Consider the following 20,709-nt stretch of genomic DNA (forward strand, 5'->3'; position numbering starts at 1 on the left):
TGCATTCGGTCACCTCTTATTTCCCTGTCACTGTGGATATCAGCCAAGAAAATGTGTTTAGAAAACCCTGAGTTACACCTTTAAATTCACACAATGGGAGAGAAGCAAGTGTGAAAAGCAATACATGACAGGAAAGCTGGTACACCTTTAATCTGCACGATGAAAATGAAATGATCTGTACAAAATCAGCGGTCCTGCCACCATCTCACGAACACAGAACGAGACAAAGCTGAGATCAATCAGGGGAGCCCTGTTACACAGTCTCCCACTGCACTGTGTGATTGAGCACTGAGATCAATCAGGGGAGTCCTGCTACACACAGCCTCTCACTGCACTGTGTGATTGAGCACTGAGAATCAGGGGAGCCCTGCTACACACAGCCTCTCACTGCACTGTGTGATTGCACACTGAGATCAATCAGGGGAGTCCTGCTACACACAGCCTCTCACTGCACTGTGTGATTGAGCACTGAGAATCAGGGGAGCTCTGCTACACACAGCCTCTCACTGCACTGTGTGATTGAGCACTGAGAATCAGGGGAGCCCTGCTACACACAGCCTCTCACTGCACTGTGTGATTGAGCACTGAGAATCAGGGGAGCCCTGCTACACACAGCCTCTCACTGCACTGTGTGATTGCACACTGAGATCAATCAGGGGAGCCCTGCTACACACAGCATCTCACTGCACTGTGTGATTGCACACTGAGATCAATCAGGGGAGTCCTGCTACACACAGCCTCTCACTGCACTGTGTGATTGAGCACTGAGAATCGGGGGAGTCCTGCTACACACAGCCTCTCAATGCACTGTGTGATTGAGCACTGAGATCAAATCAGGGGGGAGTCCTGCTACACAGTCTCTCACCTATGGAGGAAACAGTAAAAGCAACACAGGGTTCAGTGTTAAAGCTAAGCAAAGCTTTCCCATTCGTTAGAATGAGCAATTCCATTAAAAGGACTTCAAGCAAATCAATATAGTAAGTCTTATTTTGAAATGCAGCACAACCCACACTGTTCATCTTACCAGAAGATGATGTTAAAACAGAAATATATTTTATTCCTGTTTTCCAGGTGTTCAACACGTTTCAACAGAATAGTCCCTGAAATAAAAATATCCTTCTGTTTGCCTGTTCACTGCTCAGAAGTAAAAAAATAAAACTTGAAATTTCAACATTCTTATTCGTACATCTGTGACTGCAAAACTACTACATGGCCTCTTTACTAGGAACACCATGACAGTGCTGTATGCATCAGGTAGACACACAGGTCCTAATGAAGTGGCCAGGCAGTGTAACACTGCTAACTGGTGTGAGAACTAAACTGACTGGTGCATCCATACTGCCCCACACTCCAATATTCCCAATGACTCATCACGATGGGATCAGCTGTTCTCTAGATGTTGCTAAAATCTGATGCAAGCATTGTTGTGAAATGAGTCAAACTTCGCCATCAGCTAGACATTTCACGGTAAGATTCGCCTAATACAATTTTTTGTTTGAAGTCCTTTAATTGTAATTGAAGTAAAAAAAAAAAATCAAATATTGCATTTAAAAGTAGTCACAGGCTATCGACAGACAAAGGCAGAATGATCAAACAGATGAGATACCTCGTTCGGAAGGTTTGGGAATATGCTTTTGTTTGTAACTGTCTGAAACAGAGAAAAGAGAGAGGGAGGGAGAGAGAAGAGAGAAAGAGAGGGACTCAAAGAATATTTAGCTGCTGTTAAGAATGTCTCTAGGAGAAGGTTTAAGAAAGAAAAAAGAGAGCTAAGAACTCGCTATTCTGTATTCCTTATTCAAAACTAAGACAGCTGCTACGCCATTCAATACAAAAGCAATGCCAGCCATGTAGTTAAGATGTACATGTTATAGAATTCAAATTTTTTGGTGGTCATTGCTTAGTGCTGATAACACAGTAATAAACCACTCACCTTTCAGAGTATTTGTTTTAATTGTGCAACAGCTTGTGAAGTCTGTTTAATGTGATAACTTTCAACACTTCGCTTTATCTAATCTATGGTGGTTCTCAATGCTGGCAACATTTAAATTGATAATATAAACTTTAATTTAATTTGGTACTAATGCCACGTTTCCATCTGCACCATGAATCCAACTTCCACTATTCCCCGGACAGTATAATATAATCACAGCCTATTTCTTTTTCTATAGTCAGAGATTTAAAACCTGCCTCTCTCTAGCGTCGCACGTCAGGTCAGTGTGGAGAGACGGAGTTCTGCCAGCCTGCAATCCTAACTGGGGCTGACAGACAGACAGACAGACAGGCAGGCAGGCAGGCAGGCAGAGTCCCAATTGAAATGGATCTGCTGCTGATGGAAATGAACAAGTCTGACTTCTTTCAGTCAGTCCCAGAGGCATGTAGAAACACAGCATTACTAAGACTATTTTATTGTAGGTTTGATTTTCAGAACCTTGGGGGTTTTGTTTTTTATATATATAGATTCAATAAAATCAACTGAAAACACCCCAGTTCTTTTTCAGCTGGTCAGAAATAAAGAATTGAAAGTTATCACATAAGCATAAGTTTGTGGAAATCTTCCCTTTCTCCCTTATGAATTCATGTTTTAACAGAAATACAGCTTTTTAGTCCTGTTGATATTTCACATCATTTCCAAATCCAAAATAGATTCTATTAGAATGATACTGAAGGCTCGTGTAATTAGACTGGGGAGAGAACAGTGGTGTGGCGTCATTTTAAAAAGTGTGAAAGGAAGAACTACTAACGAGGGAGTAAGTTGCAATTATAAACTGCATTACTGGGATAATTTCTACTCAACAATTGAAAATGTCATTATTGAGCAGCTCATTACAATGAAAGCATTGAAAACAGTGAGAAATGTCAATAAAAAGGTAAAAGTATTTTAAGGAAGTTTCAAATGACGCACCATCTCCTAATGGGTCAGCAGGTCACCACAATTAAAACCTATACTCATTACAGCACATCAATTAACAAGAGAGACAGGACTATAGAAAACTATGTACCCGGAACAGTACACAGTAATGCTGCAGAATATCTTGTTATAATTAATGCATTCATTACTATTACCACGATTGAGAGTTTAGAGTTGGAAATGCTAAAAGAAACTTAGTGAATCCATGGTGAACATTTCGACCGGATGTCTCTTTCACGTTCAATATTGTTGAAAGATCATTGATATTTCTAAATTTTTATTCGTAAATTGTTAGGTTGGTATTCCAAAAACAACTTTCAGTTCATAACAGCCCTAAAAAGCTGTGCTAATCAAGGTTTGAAATCCATTTTCTCTTTGCATGTATTTTACATATCAAAGCTATAGTTGTTTACCGCGTCCTGTGCTGTACGTCACTCCAATGGTCGAGCTGCAGTCAGACCATGTGACCTGCAGTAAAGGTAGCAGGATTCACAGGATCATCTGTAGCACTGAATTTGAACTGGTGAAATCAAAAGATTCTCTGTACATTCAAAACAGTGAACAGTAAAAATGTTAGAGCGAATAGAAAATGGATTTTGAAGCATCGATTAACACACCAATATACTAATCTAGCTCGACAATTGCTAATTCTCTTGAGAAGAAACTGTGTTAAAATGAAGTTCAAGAAGTTAAACAAGAAAATGGAGACACCATGAGCTAGTGACTGAACCTTTTAAATCAAAATACAGAAACACATCTACAGAAACACACACACATGTACTTAAGTGCAGTACTGGATAGAGGTGTAACCCTGGTACAGAGCTTTTCTCATTGGAGTGAGCGGATCACTAGACACAGCCTTCGTCAGCCCAGCCAATCAGAAGCCAGAACTGATACAATACATCAGTGTGACCTACTTCTGATACTCTCAAGAATTTGTGCCAGCTCAGTCCAATTCAAGATATAACTGGGACATAAGAAAATCATTAACAGATGGTCACAAAGCTGTGCTTAGATTACCTTCGATCTATAAGTACTGCACTTGTAAAGGTCGCCCCTGCTGTATGCAGTTCACACACTAACCCATGCTAGAGCGGCAGCTAGCGTCCGTGACTGACAAAACATGTTAACTACTCTGTTGCTACGTGTTCTCTTTGTACTCTTGTGAATATCAAAATATTCACATGCCTTCGTTGGGTCAGTCATAAACTAATGGGTAGCTACTGAAGTCCATGCTAAATTGTGTGTTCTCTTTCTTACTACTAGAGCGCCCTGCAGTGTGGAGTGGAGTTCTCTTTCCTAACCTGGTATACAGGTCAGCAATGTTGAAAGAGCTATTTTATCCTCGGTTAAATTTCAATGACCCTGAACTTATCTAACTGCATCTCTGTGAAATGCTCCAACAGTCAAAGGGGAGTTCTCTAGCAACACTATGACTCTCAAGTTCCCATATTATCCCATGCGGCCCTGTGTGTGCGTGGATGAATGTAATACAGCGTCAGTACAGACAGTGTAAGCTCGCTCTGGTCTCTAGCCCTGGTGCTGCAGCGGGGGCTCTCCGGTTACTCACTGTCACAGGCGTAGGGTTTGTCTCGATCCTCGATCGCGTCCAGCTTCTTCCGGGCACTGCCCACGCCTCTGCCCTGCACGAGAACCACCGTTAGCCACTGAATCGCAGGCTCTATACAACACAACAAGCAGCAACAGGCACTGCTCTCCATTTGCTTTTATGGAGGTTATCCGTTCTGTTATTACTCAGATACGGAACTGCTCCGTCTTTCGGGTGAGACGTAGTTGTAAGTGACTCTGCAGCTGATGCATAGTTCACACACCCTAGTCTCTGTAAATCGCCTTGGATAAAGGCGTCTGCTAAATATACAAATAATAAATACATAATTAAGTTATTGACTCAGGAGTTTCATTATTATAGAGGAACATGCAACATCAATGCCATTGTCCCTTAACTATGACACCATTCAATCAGGATTCCAAATCCTGTTGTAATACAATATGGACAGACACACGTCACAAGGCTCCCACTAACAGATAGCAACAGTAGCCTTACACTGGTACACCAGAGTGTAACCATTAACCTGCCCCCCCCCCCCGCAACACTATGCCAGTATGTCCCCTGCCTGCAAAGCTTACATAAAAATGCTGACATCAGAAGCAGGCCCGTGTTTTCAAAATGTAATTATACACCATAGTGAAAGTGAAAATAGACTCTTGACTGGTTTACTGTATCCTATATTGTACACAAACACTTAGGCAACTATTCTTTTTCTGTGTGTCAAAAAAACAAAAAAAAATATATCATAATTTTTCATTCCTATGTTATTATTTGCTTATTTAGCAGACGCCTTTATCCAAGGCGATTTACAGAGACTAGGGTGTGTGAACTATGCATCAGCTGCAGAGTCGCTTACAACTACGTCTCACCCGAAAGTCGGAGCACTAGGAGGTTAATTGACTTGCTCAGGGTCACACAATGAGTCAGTGGCTGAGGCGGGATTTGAACCGGGGACCTCCTGGTTACAAGCCCTTTTCTTTAACCACTGGAACACACAGCCTTGTTGATCACTGTCCGTGCGCAGAAAGCAGGTAGTACTTCGCTTTACATATGTTTCATAGCACTGCATCTACCGATAGAGGCAGCTAGTTATTTTAAGGTAAATTATAATTTACTTCAAGTCCCCCAACACGTACGTGTGTTCACTATTTATATTAAAAAATATACGCAAGAATTTGGGACGGCCCCTTAGTGGATGCAAGAAGTTCCACATGTGGTCTATGCAGTGCTGCAGTGGGACGGACTGATGGTTACACTCTGGTGCACTTGGAGAATCAGACGTATTGAGAGAGTTTTTGACTTGTTTGGTTGTGGAATATTCTCACCTTGCCCTTGCCTTTCCCTCGTCGTTTGGGGGTGTCCTCTTCATAATCCTCATCATCCAGGTCATCAAGGAAGTCCTCGGGCTCCAGGATTCTCTGAAACAGTCAGGAGATCAGTGAGTTCACACTAGTGATGAGCACCCAGTCCAACACACCTACAAACACAATGCATTGGAAACACACCTACAACCACAATGCATTGGAAACACACCTACAACCACAATGCATTGGAAACACACCAACAAACACAATGCATTGGAAACACACCTACAACCACAATGCATTGGAAACACACCAACAAACACAATGCATTGAAAACTGTAGGTCATATAGACTTTGTCATCACAAATATATTGCAAATGTCATGGATATTTTACATTAACAGAAAACAGAACTAAATTGAATTAAATCTTTAACCTAATCTGTCTAGCTTTGCCTAGCGATAATGATCGATCTAACACCTCAAAATGCATCAGGCACTCAGGAGAGAAAAGGCTAATCAAACCCGTCTCTGCGATTGAATTACTCAGTCTAGTGAGAGGAAGGTGGTTTAACACACAGCCTGAAAGAAAGAGAAATGACCACTTTAAAATTAGAAAACAAGATATTTAAGACAAATTTCACATCATATTGATTTAAAACCACTACGAGTACAAGATGCAAGCGTTTTTATTCTTAAACCGCCTAACAAGTATAGAATAACCCAGGTAATAAATCCCTAACAGAATTAAACGGTTTGTCTAACCAAAGTCACAACCCGACATTTTTGTTGTCTAAAGAAGTGTATTTTCTTATGGTAAAAATAACAGGAATTCAGAATAAAATCAGAATTATTTAGCAGAAGTTAAGCACGTTTTAAAAGTTCCCCCTTTCCAGATTATGATAATGAACTAATCAGATAGAGGAAGGGGGTGGGGGGCGATCAATCAAGGTTTCGAGCCCATCAAGGCACAAACTAGCCAATCGGAGCATGCAGCGGGAAATTCAAACCATCTCTTTGTTTGAAAAGTATAAAAGCCGGCTATAAACATTAGTTTTCGGACCCCCTGATCGCTGGATACCCGCCCCTCGGATCTCCTGATCTCCTCCTCTGATCCCTGCTCGCTCAGATTCAAAAGAAAACTACAAGATTGCACCTGGAGCCCTCAGCTTTCAGTATCTATCCATCTAGGTCAGGGGCCCTGACACCCAGCAAAACACAAGGTAATAGTACTCTCAAAGTGACTGCTTTCCAGGCTAGGTAACAATACTCTTAAATATCTATTCAGGTATTGTGTGACCCCTTGTTGTTGTGTCTGTACTTACTAATATTTCTTTGGTAAAATGTTGTTTAAAACCTTGGTTCTCATTGTAATGCTTTTAATGTGACATTAATTGTGTAACTGTTTTGTGTGATTTTCAAACTTATTTTGTTGCATGCTTAATAAATACCATCTTTCTAATAAGAGACTCCCAGGATTGAACCATTCACTCATGTTGAACAAACACGATTCATGAACTTTGAACAGTCTGGAATGTGCTCTATTTTTGGCTTGTTGTAACGTGTAAATCAACCATCGTTTTCAGAGGGCGATATTGAAAACAGGTTTGTACATTATAATAGCACGTGGTTACTGTTTTAAGAATATTAACTGTCCACAATAGTACCCACAAAACACACCAACAAACTACCAGCACATCTACAAACACAATGCATTTGAAACACACCTACAAACTACAGCAGACTGTAATCCACACCTATAGTCCGAACCAAGCTATAAGAAAGTGTGTGCTGATAGCATCACTTATTAGAAGTATGTAAAACATTTCAACCAGTCTGTATTTTTAATCAAATATAATAAATCAAAAACATAACAGACATGGCTTTCTTTTTTTTTTATGGTATGGTTCCGATCAGTACTTCGAATAAATCAATGAACTGATGAAAAGGGTCCCACTGCTTTAGATTAGAGAGTGCAGTGTGACCGTGTGAGTTAACAGGCTCCTGCTTTGACGAGGTACCAGAAATCTGCCATTCCTCCCAATGAAGCCTCTTGCTTACAAGCATGAGCAAGAGGAGGCCATTCACTGTCCATCGATGCTCATGAGTTTAAATGCATCAATATTTTAAAAAGGCATTATTGACCAGACGAATCTGCACGGATGGCCTCCATTTAAGAATTAATGATTCCGAGCTCTGCCAGTATTAATAATTCTGGGTGTTAATTATAAATAGGAGCTTGAAGTTTTCGGTTTTAACCGATAACCGAGAAAACACCCCCAAAGACATATTCAGAAAATCTGTTTTTTTATTTTTTTAAAGCGATAAACCTGGGTTTTGGTAAATTATATTAAATCATGTAAATCAAGCACCACTTTTTCTACAGAAGGAGAACAGCTTTTAGAAGACGGGCAGTGTGCAAAGACATGCTACTGACCAATCAGCAATTTTGTGGACCTACGCAATTCGATAGGAAAGTTAATGAGTCATTTGTTAGCAACGCGCTTAACGACCATGAACCTGGTTGTAAACAAGCCAGCAACATGGCGTCGCCAGTTCATTTTTATGGAGTTACGGTTTTAATTCAGTGATGAACCGAAAAAGTCACTGCAAATATAAAACTGCTGTACAGTTATGCTTCTACTAATGCATATTAAAGTTTTTCTGGCGTACAACGACTGCCTAATATTATTATTATACTAATGTTAAGTATTATTACTGTAGCTACATAAATATCAAACCTTAAATCAGAGTACCATGATAAAAGTTTAATCGTAGGAAAACAATGTAAATAACTTCTTGTATGCTGAGATGAATTACTAAAGTACGCTAGTGTCATACGCTGGGGGTGGGCTGGGAAAAACAAAAAAAACAAACAGTAACTAGTCTGTCGTGTGATAGAAACGCAGGCGGTAATGGTTTTACTTCTCACAATTCTCAGATCAAAACGCATGCCGAGTTCCACATTGCCGGAATCCTCAATGTGGACATCCTCACTTCAACACAGTAAGGTAACCTTTGTATATGTATTAGTGAAACATACATGCAATCTGTTACAGAAACTGAAACGTGATGCATTTGAGTGGTGTTTACTTTAAGAAAACAAAAATAACCAATTTCGCCAAATAAGAAAAACCGTGAACTAAACAAAAAATTAAAATGAAAAATTCAAACCCTAATCATAAAAGCACTCCTGAACACAGTAAACTAATACTAGACACAGCCTGTGATGCTGCTGTCCCAAACCACTCTCAAGGAGCACTGTCCTACACAGCTTGGCATTGTATTATAACTACTGTATTATCCTTGTTGTCTAGATTCTCTTTGTAGAGACACAGTTGTGTTCAACACCACATGACTTACAGCAAGACCAGGGCTGGGGATTGTATTGCCCATGCTTCCTCACTCAGACACCTTACTTACTAAATACCCTGGTATTCTTCCTTCTTCTAGGAAAGCAGCACAGCTGGGGATGAGGAGTTTTTTGCTGGATAACTTCACTCAGACGAAGTTCACTAAATATCTTGGTATCTCTGAATAGAAAACGCACTCCTCTTTAAAAATATGCTGAGGATTTTAATGAGCAATCCACCTCTCAAGTTCAGTGGTTCCCTCATGACTCATTAATGCTGAATGACTGGGTGAAGCATTTGTTCTCTATTTTACCCAAGACTGGTACAATATTCAGTGTAGTGTTGTCTTTGGCAATCTTTAGCTAGAAACCTAGTCTTGAGGGTAAAATGAAGAGAAAATGTTAACCCTTTGCGGTCCTATGTCGGACCTGGTTCGACATCGCAATTTTCCCTTTCCGGTCCAATGTCTGACCCTGTCCGACATCAACAAAAAGACGCAAAAAACAGGTCTCTAGTCGTTTTTTCTCCGGAAAAAGCCAAGAAAACCATTCAATGGCCGAGTGAGACCGATAGGAGCCGAGAGAAGCCGAAAAAAACCCCAAAAAAACAAAAGGGGCGTATCTCATGAATACTGATACACCCGACACCACATAGACATACACAAACAAGATAGATGCTTCCGCATCCAGCGTTCAGAGAATATCACAGACATTTGCAGAGCTTTTTGAGATGTTATAGTAATAAAATAACGACTTCGATCGCATTATTGAGGAGTTTGGTAATAAAACAAGTTATCAAGAGATGATTTATCGGTATGTACTATTATTACGAGTTATTTGAAAACTATAGCGAACGAGGGGTGGGGCGGGGCTGGAGATGCAGTACTGAGTGTCCTGTTGATATGTAGTGCCTTTTAAACCTGTTTTACTGTAAAAAAAAAAAACTTTTAAAACAGCACATCTAAAATAAACTGCTCGTGTGAAAATAAATTGGACCCGATGCGCCTGAGACGCGCTGAATAAATGGACCGCAAAGGGTTAAACCCAGTCATTCTGCAGAAGTAGTTAGTGGATCATATTTGGGGACCACAGCACTTGTGGGAGAGACTGTTCATTAAAATATATTGCATATATTTAAAAACAGACTATTTTCTATTCAGGAATACCAGGGTACTTGGTAATGGGTCTGAGTGAGGAAGCATGGACAATACAATCCACTGCCCTAGTCTTGCTTTAAATCATCAACTCTTAAACACTACTGTATACTTTTCTTCATCACATCCTGGTGATTTTTCTAAAACACCCTGTGGCCTCACGTTAGTTACAGCTAACCAAAGTTTTCTTATTATTATGGCCAGTATTATAAGCTCAATACGGAGCATAAGAAGGAAGCGCAGTGTAAATGCAGCTACACACACAAGAGATCTAACTGTACAGAGACACACACAAGAGATCTAGCTGTACACAGACACACACACAAGATCTAGCTGTACACACACAGACACACACACACACACAAGAGATCTAGCTGTACACAGAGACACACACAAGAGATCTAGCTGTACACAGAGACACACACAATATCTAGCTGTACACACACAGACACACACACACAAGAGATCTAGCTGTACACAGAGACACACACAAGAAATCTAACTGTACACAGAGACACACAAGAGATTTAGCTGTACACAGAGACACACACAAGAGATCTAACTATTCTATCTACACCTGCATTTCCCACTTCTCAGCACAGTCCATGAGGTATATAAGATTCATAACCCAGAATGATACTCTCAACGCCTGAATTTATTTATTCATGTATTTACTTCGGCATGACTTCTTATAGCTTTAGAAATACTACAGAAACCCAGTACGTAATGACAAACGTTAGACTGTCTATTGAAGACCTCTAGTCGAATCGTCTGTCTTAATTTCAGTTTCTTTTAGTATTTTAAATGCATCACTCTTGAGTGTTTAACAGCCACAGATTCTTGTAGTTTCACCTGGGAGTTGTGACCGATCGTTTGAAGTTATGGATGATTGATTCACATGTAATAAACGTTTATCCTGGACTCTGAGGCCTGGGGAAGGCTGGTTGTTCTGCTCGTTGTTTGTTACCATGAGGTTCCCTCGCCCCACATGGGGCGGCAGGGCGTCTCTGTGCCGTACCTTCCTGGTGCGTGAGTTTGATCCGGGGAACTCGGACAGGCTATCCTCATCGCTCAGGAGCCTGGGGTCCGGTAGGCTGCGCTTGTCCAGGGGCTCTGTCTTCAGAAGGGCCTCGAGACTGCTGCCATCGGGGGGCACCATGGCGTCCTTCTTCAAACCCACATCCATCTCTGCAAGGAATCACAGCAACCCCCCCGTGTCAATACAGCACCCCACTGATCACAACAAACCCCCCCATGTCAATACAGCACCCTCCTGATCACAACCCCCCCATGTCAATACAGCACCCTGCTGATCACAACAAACCCCCCATGTCAATACAGCACCCTCCTGATCACAGCACCCCACTGATCACAACAAACCCCCCATGTCAATACAGCACCTTCCTGATCACAGCAACCCCCCATGTCAATACAGCACCCCTCTGATCACAGCAACCCCCTTGTGTCAATACAGCACCCCTCTGATCACAGCAACCCCCTTGTGTCAATACAGCACCCTCCTGATCACAACAAACCCCCCCATGTCAATACAGCACCCCACTGATCACAGCAAACCCCCCATGTCAATACAGCACCTTCCTGATCACAGCAACCCCCCCATGTCAATACAGCACCCCTCTGATCACAGCAACCCCCTTGTGTCAATACAGCACCCTCCTGATCACAGCAACCCCCTTGTGTCAATACAGCACCCTCCTGATCACAGCAACACCCCCCCCCCCCCCCCGTGTCAATACAGCACCCCACTGATCACAGCAAACCCCCCCATGTCAATACAGCACCCTCCTGATCACAACAACCCCCCCCCCCATGTCAATACAGCACCCCACTGCTCTCTATAGACACAAGGCACTACATCCATCAAGGTCTTAACTGTCAGTTATAATGAATTGGCAACTCAGCACATTGAACTGCATGGAGAGGCAAGGGCTGGGTCACACACGGATGTCAATATGAACTCACCAGCGGTTAGGAGGGGATCCAGTACAAAGTGCAAAGTTTTTACTCTCCATCGTTCATCCCCACCCATCCTTCGGTTTTATTTTCTCAACCAAATTAAGTATTTATCTACCAAAAAACCCTCTCTGTACTAGTTTTACATGTATTTGTGTGTTTTTTTCATAACAATTAGCAAACAAACATTCAGTGCTTTCCTTCTAATGGAAGTCACACGATTTACGCAGACACTGAAAACTTGTACGAATGCAGTGACTGGTTAGGGACATGAATCTTCTTAAAAAAATTATAAAATGAATAACATCAAATACACATTTAATACAGTGCCCCCAGCAGTACCTGGTTTGAGGGGGGGGAAAGAGAGTCGGGGGTCCTCAGGGGGGTGGGCTCTCCTCTTCTTCCTCCAGCGTCGAGCAGGGTAGGTGTAGAGCTGTCCTGGGGCAACGCCTGCAGACAGACACAGAGATGAGACTGGCCAGGAGACACACTGTATCCTTCACTGCACAATCACACACACAGAACTTGTGCCATCTGGTGAAGAGCAGATGTGTACATAAAAATAACACCAATTAAATAATGTACGGTTTGCATGTTTTTTTAAATGTGGTGTACTGTACATTATTGATGTTGTGGACCATGCATTAAAACGTTTGACTTTCCTGAACTTAGACCTTTGAGCTTTTCACAAAATACTAATTTTCAGAAGGCCGAGAAAGAAAGAACGCAGCAGTGTGGGGTTATTTAAGAAAATACTGCAAGTAATATTTTGTTTCTATTAGGACTGTATACATAGGCTAACAGACAGCTGGGTTTTCTTTGTGTAGGTTTGAACCCCAGGGCTGGGTGCACATTTCTACGCCTGCCTCACTGCATTCTGGCTGAGAGCCCCGAGCTGCTCTGTCTCTCACCTGGGCCCCGGTGTCTCTTCTCCATCCAGATGTAGCAGTTGCTCTGCGCCACTCCAGTCTGGGAGTCCAGGAAAGGCATGCGGACGCTCCTCTCAGCACACAGGCGTGCGTTGTAGTTGTGACACTGCTCCATCGCGTCCTTGTAGTACTGCTCTCCGAGCCTGCCTCACACAGACACAACACACAGGCATCAACACGGCTGCTTCCTCATCTCAATACTCGCCCCACTGAGTCCTAACAACAGGGCTTCATACAACAAGTACAAGCACAGATATACTGTTAAAAGGAGAGCTCAAGCATCAAAGAACACCAAAGCAATTCTCAATGACACATCCCCCATTGCCACGGCTGTACATTCAATCAGGCACCAGTATGAAGATAAAGGTGATGACCATGGCATATATTAATTATTATTAATATTTATTTCTTAGCAGATGCCCTTATCCAGGGAGGCTTACAGTTGTTACAAAGTACCACTGTACAAAATATCACAGCATGTACAGAGTAGTCAAGAATACAACATGAATAGTTTAATAAAAACTGGATAAGTCGTACTGAACCGAGGTGTCTTTATGGAAGCAAAAGTGTACGTTTCATGGTAACGTATATTAAAATGACTGATTTACAGGATGTGGAATAACTTGTGATCACAAGATAAAAATCTAAGTGTGACATACAGATGGACACATCTCCAGAGAGATACTTCCACAATATGGTGCTCTCAGTAACTTATGTTAAATAATGTTTAGTTGCATCACAATTTAATAAGCGGTTTTCCAGATGGAAAGTGTGACATATGTACGTGTGGGACTGCCTCCATTATATCCCTGTTGCCAGGGGATACAAGAGCCATCAGAATCGTGAAAATGTAAATCGTGACCTACAACCACGGTATGTAAAAATGTAGGGTTGACATGCAGGCAGACTCCATACACCCCCAAACCCATAGATTATCTGAACAAGCAGTTCTTCAGATCTATGTAAAAACTCTAGAATGTGTCAGACACACTTCCTACACCTCCAGATTCTGATAAGCATCCCAAGAGGCCCCACAGAGGACTCCAGTCCGGCACCAGGGGAGCTTACCTTCTTAGCTCTGAAAGAGAGTGCGTCTCAATCCTTAGTCCTTCTGTCACACTGATATCACCCCCAGACCCAGACATCAGAGGCTGCTGAATTGGGTCACTCTGCCACCAAGCTCCTAATATTACTTCATTGTTCAAAGCAGCCCTTGGCAAGAACAGTCCCATGTATTGATGCATCAGCTCTTTGAAGCTCATGCTTTGTGCCTGAAGCAGTGTTCTAACAGACTGTTCTATTTGCATATTGTAAAGTGTACAGAATGAATAAGATCATTCTTTACAGTTCTATACTGTGCACTGTCCTAGCCTCCAGTGCTACTGGTGCAGATAAATACACGCACCAGGCTGACAGGGGGACAACTCTCGAGTTTTCTTACTCCAATAATATTGAGTAAAATCCTATATTTTACATGTGCATATTCAGCGAGTCTCAGGCACGTCAGGTCCAATTTATTTTCACACGCGCAGTTTATTTTAGACAGGCTGTTTAAAAGTATTTTTTTCACAGTTAAACAGGTTTAAAAGGCACTGCATATCAACAGGACACTCAGTACTACATCTCCAGCCCCGCCCCACCCCTTGTTCATTGTATTTTTCACATACCTCTTCATAGTCGTGCATACCGATAAATCATCTCCTGATCACTCGTTTTATCACCAAACTCCTCAATAATGCGATCCAAGTCGTTCTTTTATTACTATAACATCTAAAAAAAGCTCTGTAAATGTCTGTGATGTTCTTTGAGCGCTGGATGCGGAAGCAGCTATCTTGTTTGTTTATGTCCGTGTTATTTATGTGGTGTCGGGGCTATCTGTATTCATGAGATACGCCCCCTTTTTTTTCGGCTTCTCTCGGCTCCCATCGGTCTCACTCGGCCATTGAATGGTTTTCTCGGCTTTTTCCGGAGAAAAAACGACTAGAGACCTGTTTTTTTACGTCTTTTTGATGATGTCGGACAGGGTCCGACATTGGACCGGAAAGGGAAAATTGCAATGTCGGACCAGGTCCCACATAGGACCGTAAAGGGTTAACATACTACAGGAGTGTTACTAAAATATTTACTCCAAACACATTACAGTAGTTAGGAATGTAATCTATATAAACTAGACAAGTTAATGAAAACCGTCTTTTTATTTAGTGACAGCTGCAGCATCACGCATTGCATCTTAATACTATACCACCTAACCTTCACTATCTGTGAAACACACAATGCAGAAATTCCTGCCTAAAACTAAAACTAAATATAAACCCTGCGGTATGAAAGGCTCTCTATAAATAATCTATAGAGAGCCTTTCATACCGCAGGGTTCAAGGCTCTTCACACAAGTTCACAATTACAAAGACAGATATTATAAAAACAGTAAGGCAAAAAAACTCCAATAAAAAACATAAAAATAATTAAATATAACAGTTAAATAACCATGTCAAAATAAAATTAGAAGGCTAAATAATAAAGAGGAGTCTTAAGCCTTGATTTAAAAATAGCCACTGTGGGTAAACCTCTGATTTTAAATTCGGAGTCACCCAAGTCTATTTTTGACAAGTCAAGTTGTTGCTGAGAATCTATCATCAAAACTTCTGTCTTATCAGAGTTTAATTGCAGGAAATTTTGGGGCATCCAGATTTTGATGTCAGTAATACACTCCAGTAAGACTGATGTGATAATATCACCAGGTTTCACAGAGATATATAACTGTCTATCATCAGCAGTGAAAATTTACAGCATGTTTACGAATAATCTGGCCTAGAGGTAGCAGGTACAAAGAGAATAAAATTGGACCAAGAATAAACCCTGAGGAACACCACAGGTAATACTTGCTAAACCTGACACTGACTCCCCCAGCGAAACTAAAAACTGTTTGAAAGGTAAGATCTAAACCAGTTTAGTACATTACCCGTCAAGCTCACCCATCAATTAAAATGGAGTGATCCACTGTATCAAAAGCTGCACTGAGGTCCAACAGAAGCAGAATGGATATGGCATTTAAATACACACTCATCAATAAATCACTGGTTACTCTGACCAGGGCAGTTTCTGTGGTGTGATTAGAGCGAAACCCTGATTGAAACTTTTCAAAGATATTATTAGTATTCAAGAATCCATTAAATTGCTTTAACACTATCTTTTCAAGGACCTTAGCTAAAAAAGGAAGATTTGAAATGGGTCTAATATTACTCAAAACTGAGCTAAGTTTGTTTTTTTAAGAAGTGGCTTTACCAGGGCAGTTTTATAAAGAAGCTGGAACTATTCCAGTTTCCAGTGAACTATTTATAAATCGCAAGAATATAATTACATAGGCAACCAAGGACATCCTTCAGAAACCTTGCTGGAATGGGATCTAAAGTACTAGATGCAGGTTTCATCTGCATTACAATCACATTTAGATCCTGTACAGTAATTGAAGAAAATTATTCAATCACCATTTCCACCAGCCTTTCTGAAATATTTGAATTACAACCATAGAGTGGAATTTGTTCCCTAATAATCTTTATTTTATTTTGAAAGTAATTGAGAAATTCTTCACTCTTAGTAGATGACACTTGTAGGTTACTAACAGGTGAAGATGAAGGATTAACCAATTTATCTATAGTTGAAAAAAGCACCCTGGAGTTATTTTTATTTACCTCGATGAGACTGGAGAAGGCGGCATATCTTGCTGATCTTACAGCTCCATTTTACCTCAGTAAGAGTTCTTTCATAATATCATAGCAGATATGTAATTTTTTGGCCCTCTGTTTACGTTTCACCTTACGACAGTCTCTTCATTTGCCGGGTGGTATTGTAATCCAAGGAACACTGCATTTAGGTGAAACTAATCTAGTCTTAACTGGGGAAACGGTATCGAAAGTACAACAGTGTTTATATCTGGCAACTAACTCATCAGTAGATAGAGACTGCAATGAGGTTGATGAGGCTAAGCTTATTATTACTTACAGTTGAAGGATTAATTGCACGACTTTTAATAGTGTGAGCATAGGTAACATAGGTAACATAGCCTACAAAAATGATCAGAGATATTAGGATCTATTATAGACGAGATATTAACAACTAGACCTCGAGAAATAACAAGATCTAAAGTGTGCCCACGATTACGGGTGTGCCCTAAACCATGCTGAATAAAATCAAGTCCAAGAGCCTCAAAAACTCACTAGCCTTTGAATCATCTTCATTATCAATATGTCAATTAAAATCTCCAAGTTGAAGAATCCTATCATAATTAACAGATAAAATAGACAGGTATTCGGCAAATTCTGACAGAAAGGACTGACTAGGTTTTGATAGAGAACAGGTAGCTGGTTAATATTAAAGACTCAAATGATACCCCTCAGCATTTTTCAGCTTACAGTTGTAATCATTACTGAAATTACCAGCTAGTCCGCCCCCTCACCCCTCCGAACGTGCTTTCTGAACGAAGGAAACATTTAAAAGGAGAAGCTTCAGTCAGGGAGTTATTATCATTCACACTGAGCCAAGTTTCAGTCAGAAATAAAAATCCAAGTTTGTAACGTGTAATCAAATCACTGATTAGAAAGGCTTTGTTTGATAACGAGCGAACATTCAGTAAAGCAAGGCATAAGTTTACACTCTCAACATGTAACAGTTCATTTTAAAAATCCGAAGCAGTGTAAACTCTATACAGTCAGTTTTCTTCAATGTGCACAATTTATTTACAGGCTGTTTGCCAGGAATACATGCCTGTCGTCCTGCTCTGGATACAAGGTGACCGCGCTTTTTTATTTTTTACATCGAACACATAGAAGGGCGTACTTATAAAGCATTTTCAAAACTGATTCACTGGTAGGATGGGACCAGCAAATCCGATGCTAGTTAACATGAGCAGGAAAAGAAGAGCACGCCCACTGCTTGTCTGGCAGAAATACTGTAAACAGCAAGACAGGGCGTTCGGTGCAGTTTCCTTGATAAACTTAAATAATGTTATTAACTATGCACGTCCAAAAACGTAATTATTGAATTGATTATCCAGTATTTATAAAGCTGTATATAATGAGGAATGGAATCGATGGAAAAAACGATTTTTGATTTAATCGTAGCAGCCCTACAGAGGACTGCGTAAAAGGCTATTGAGAGTTTAATTATTTGTTATTGTGTTACTGCAGGATACAGGTGGGTTATTATATATATATATATATATATATATATATATATATATATATATATATATATATATATATATATATATATATAAAAGACTCAAGTAACATTTGGGTCATTCCGTGTCAGATTTTGCTATACTTGAAACGCGTCTCATTTTGGAGTGATTTTGAGGATCTAAAAATTATATTTACAATGTCAGTAGCCTTATGAATGCTTCTGTACAGATAACCAGGGAGGTCTTCTGTAGAATTCATGCAGAATAAGTACCACGCTTAGTACTTCTGTGTTGCTGGGGGCCTTGTATCACTTTCAAATTGCTTAGGTGTGCTCATAATTTAATTGACTTTCTGTATGCAGCTCTGCTACTGTCTGCCTACTTTACTGTCTGATTTAATGACCTCACAAAAAGGCTTCAGGATGAAAGTACTGAAAATGGCCCCATCTTTGAAGAGCTGAAACCCCTTGTGGGACACGAGTTAAGAAACTGATCTTTGGTGGGCTTATAGACGAGAATATTAAAGACTTGTGGTAAAATAAATGACCCATTTTTCAAATGAATAGTTCAATGCTGTAGTGTTTTTTTTTTCACAAATTATCAACATCTCTCTGTAACTTCATTATGGAAAGGAATTCAGGTTTTATCATTGCGACTCAAATTATTCACGTAGCATCTCCAAACTAGAATGACATCGTGCAAAAGACCACTGTATCGCATCAAACTATGAAAAGCAACAGAACGAACAGCCCCCTCGCGCGTACAACGCAGCGTTAATGAGGAGGCTGCTTTCGAGACCAGAGTAACAGCTGGTCTTTTGTTTAGTTTCCTACAGAACAAAACCTTAAATACAATTAAAAACAAAACACATTCATTCTCAAACTGGAAAGGGCAGGGAACAGGGGTCCATTAACACGTAGCCTATTCATCTAACAGTCTCCGTTCTGTATCAGGAGCGGACATATTCCCAAGACACGATGACTAATAAGTGGGATGACGCATGACTTCCTCCTCGGGCTCAATACGGCACATGCTGGAAACTTGTGCAATACTGTAGCCGTGGAAATAACGAGGGGCGGATTCAAACCCTGTCGCTGTTTCAGTGTAGTCTCTGCACTATCCGCGTACTACTGCACTAAACCATTCTCAGTACTCAAACTGCGTAAATACAAACTGCACAGTTCTCAAATCGTCTTATCCTGATCAAACCTCAAATCCACCGTAGTAGCTCAGATCACATGAGTCATCTATTCAATGTAATCCGTCGACTGAACATTACATTGATTCTGTCATTTGTATTACTTTCGTCGATTATTTATTAATTACATATCAGCACTTTTTTCAAATCCGACGACTGGTGAATTGAGTGGCCAATTTTCACAGTGCAATTAGCTCTATTAACGACTGCAGTACCAGAAACTACTGCTTACCCCTTACACGTTTAATACTACTAGGACTATAACTCAAAATACGCTGTGCTGGCTATGCATGCAAGTCTTCTTTATTAATAACCTCCAACAGGATTGTTACGGCTACATAATATTCCAGTGTTGAACTCTCTACGTCAAAACTAACCCCAACTGCCTACTCAAAAGTAAGAGTAGAGCAAAATAAAGTCTTTCATTTCGTCTACGCATTCTGTATGCGAAATAACTTCTGTAAGCCGAGTGGGTCTGGCCATCTTGTCGCACAATTCCAGTAAATACTGCTACTGCCCTTGAAGTAATAACATACATTGCACGGTTGCATCGAAAACTCGATTCGCTAAACTTCCTTTGTTGAATTTCATGACCCAAACTTTCCCAGCTGCTTTGAACAATGAAGAGCCCCTGATTAATCACATCTCCCCGGCCTTCCACCACCACCACCCCCGCTTTTCACAACCGCCAGTCGGGGTTCGGCTACCCCTTCGCCGGTTAATCAATCTCATAACCCCCTCAAACTCGAACAATTCCCTGTTTTAAAGATTCAGAAATACTCACAGTTTAACAACATTCTGCACAACAGCCGCCATCTTGGGTCGCCTACACTCGCTCTGGCTGACTTTGCGCCTGCGCACCAAGAGGAACGCGCTGCGGCGCGAGGTCACCCACTTCTGCGCAGGCGTGCCCTGAGGCGGGTGGCCAAAATGTCATTGGCTGCGGCGAATACGTGACTCATACGGTGCATTCCGCGTTAAAGCGACAGTAACAGCCTCGTCCTCAAATCGCCGATAAAGCACATTTTTCATGAAGAGACTTGAAATACCCGTTTGTATTCCTGTTAACTGAAGACACTGTTGAGGTAAGCAGTTACAATTCAAAAACAGTGCTATGATTCTAATGGGAGTGTGCAAAGGTGGTGT

At 40.9% G+C, this 20,709-nt stretch overlaps 1 protein-coding gene across 1 annotated transcript in view; it reads right to left on the reverse strand.

Moving 5' to 3' along the window:
• LOC117398527 (zinc finger protein ubi-d4) overlaps nucleotides 1-20,486 on the reverse strand; it is a 33,638-nt gene extending 13,152 nt beyond the window's left edge. Inside the window, exons 1-6 of the mRNA XM_059012002.1 lie at nucleotides 20,348-20,486; nucleotides 13,172-13,332; nucleotides 12,603-12,710; nucleotides 11,305-11,474; nucleotides 5,804-5,896; nucleotides 4,479-4,551 (exon numbers count right to left, since the gene is read on the reverse strand). Of these exons, the coding sequence (XP_058867985.1) occupies nucleotides 4,479-4,551; nucleotides 5,804-5,896; nucleotides 11,305-11,474; nucleotides 12,603-12,710; nucleotides 13,172-13,332; nucleotides 20,348-20,379 (637 nt within the window). The 5' untranslated portion in view covers nucleotides 20,380-20,486. The remainder of the gene's footprint in view (nucleotides 1-4,478; nucleotides 4,552-5,803; nucleotides 5,897-11,304; nucleotides 11,475-12,602; nucleotides 12,711-13,171; nucleotides 13,333-20,347) is intronic.
• Between the last annotated feature and the right edge of the window lie 223 nt (nucleotides 20,487-20,709).

The sequence above is a fragment of the Acipenser ruthenus genome, chromosome 43 (genome assembly GCF_902713425.1).
Source record: "Acipenser ruthenus chromosome 43, fAciRut3.2 maternal haplotype, whole genome shotgun sequence".
NCBI classification, from domain to species: domain Eukaryota; kingdom Metazoa; phylum Chordata; class Actinopteri; order Acipenseriformes; family Acipenseridae; genus Acipenser; species Acipenser ruthenus.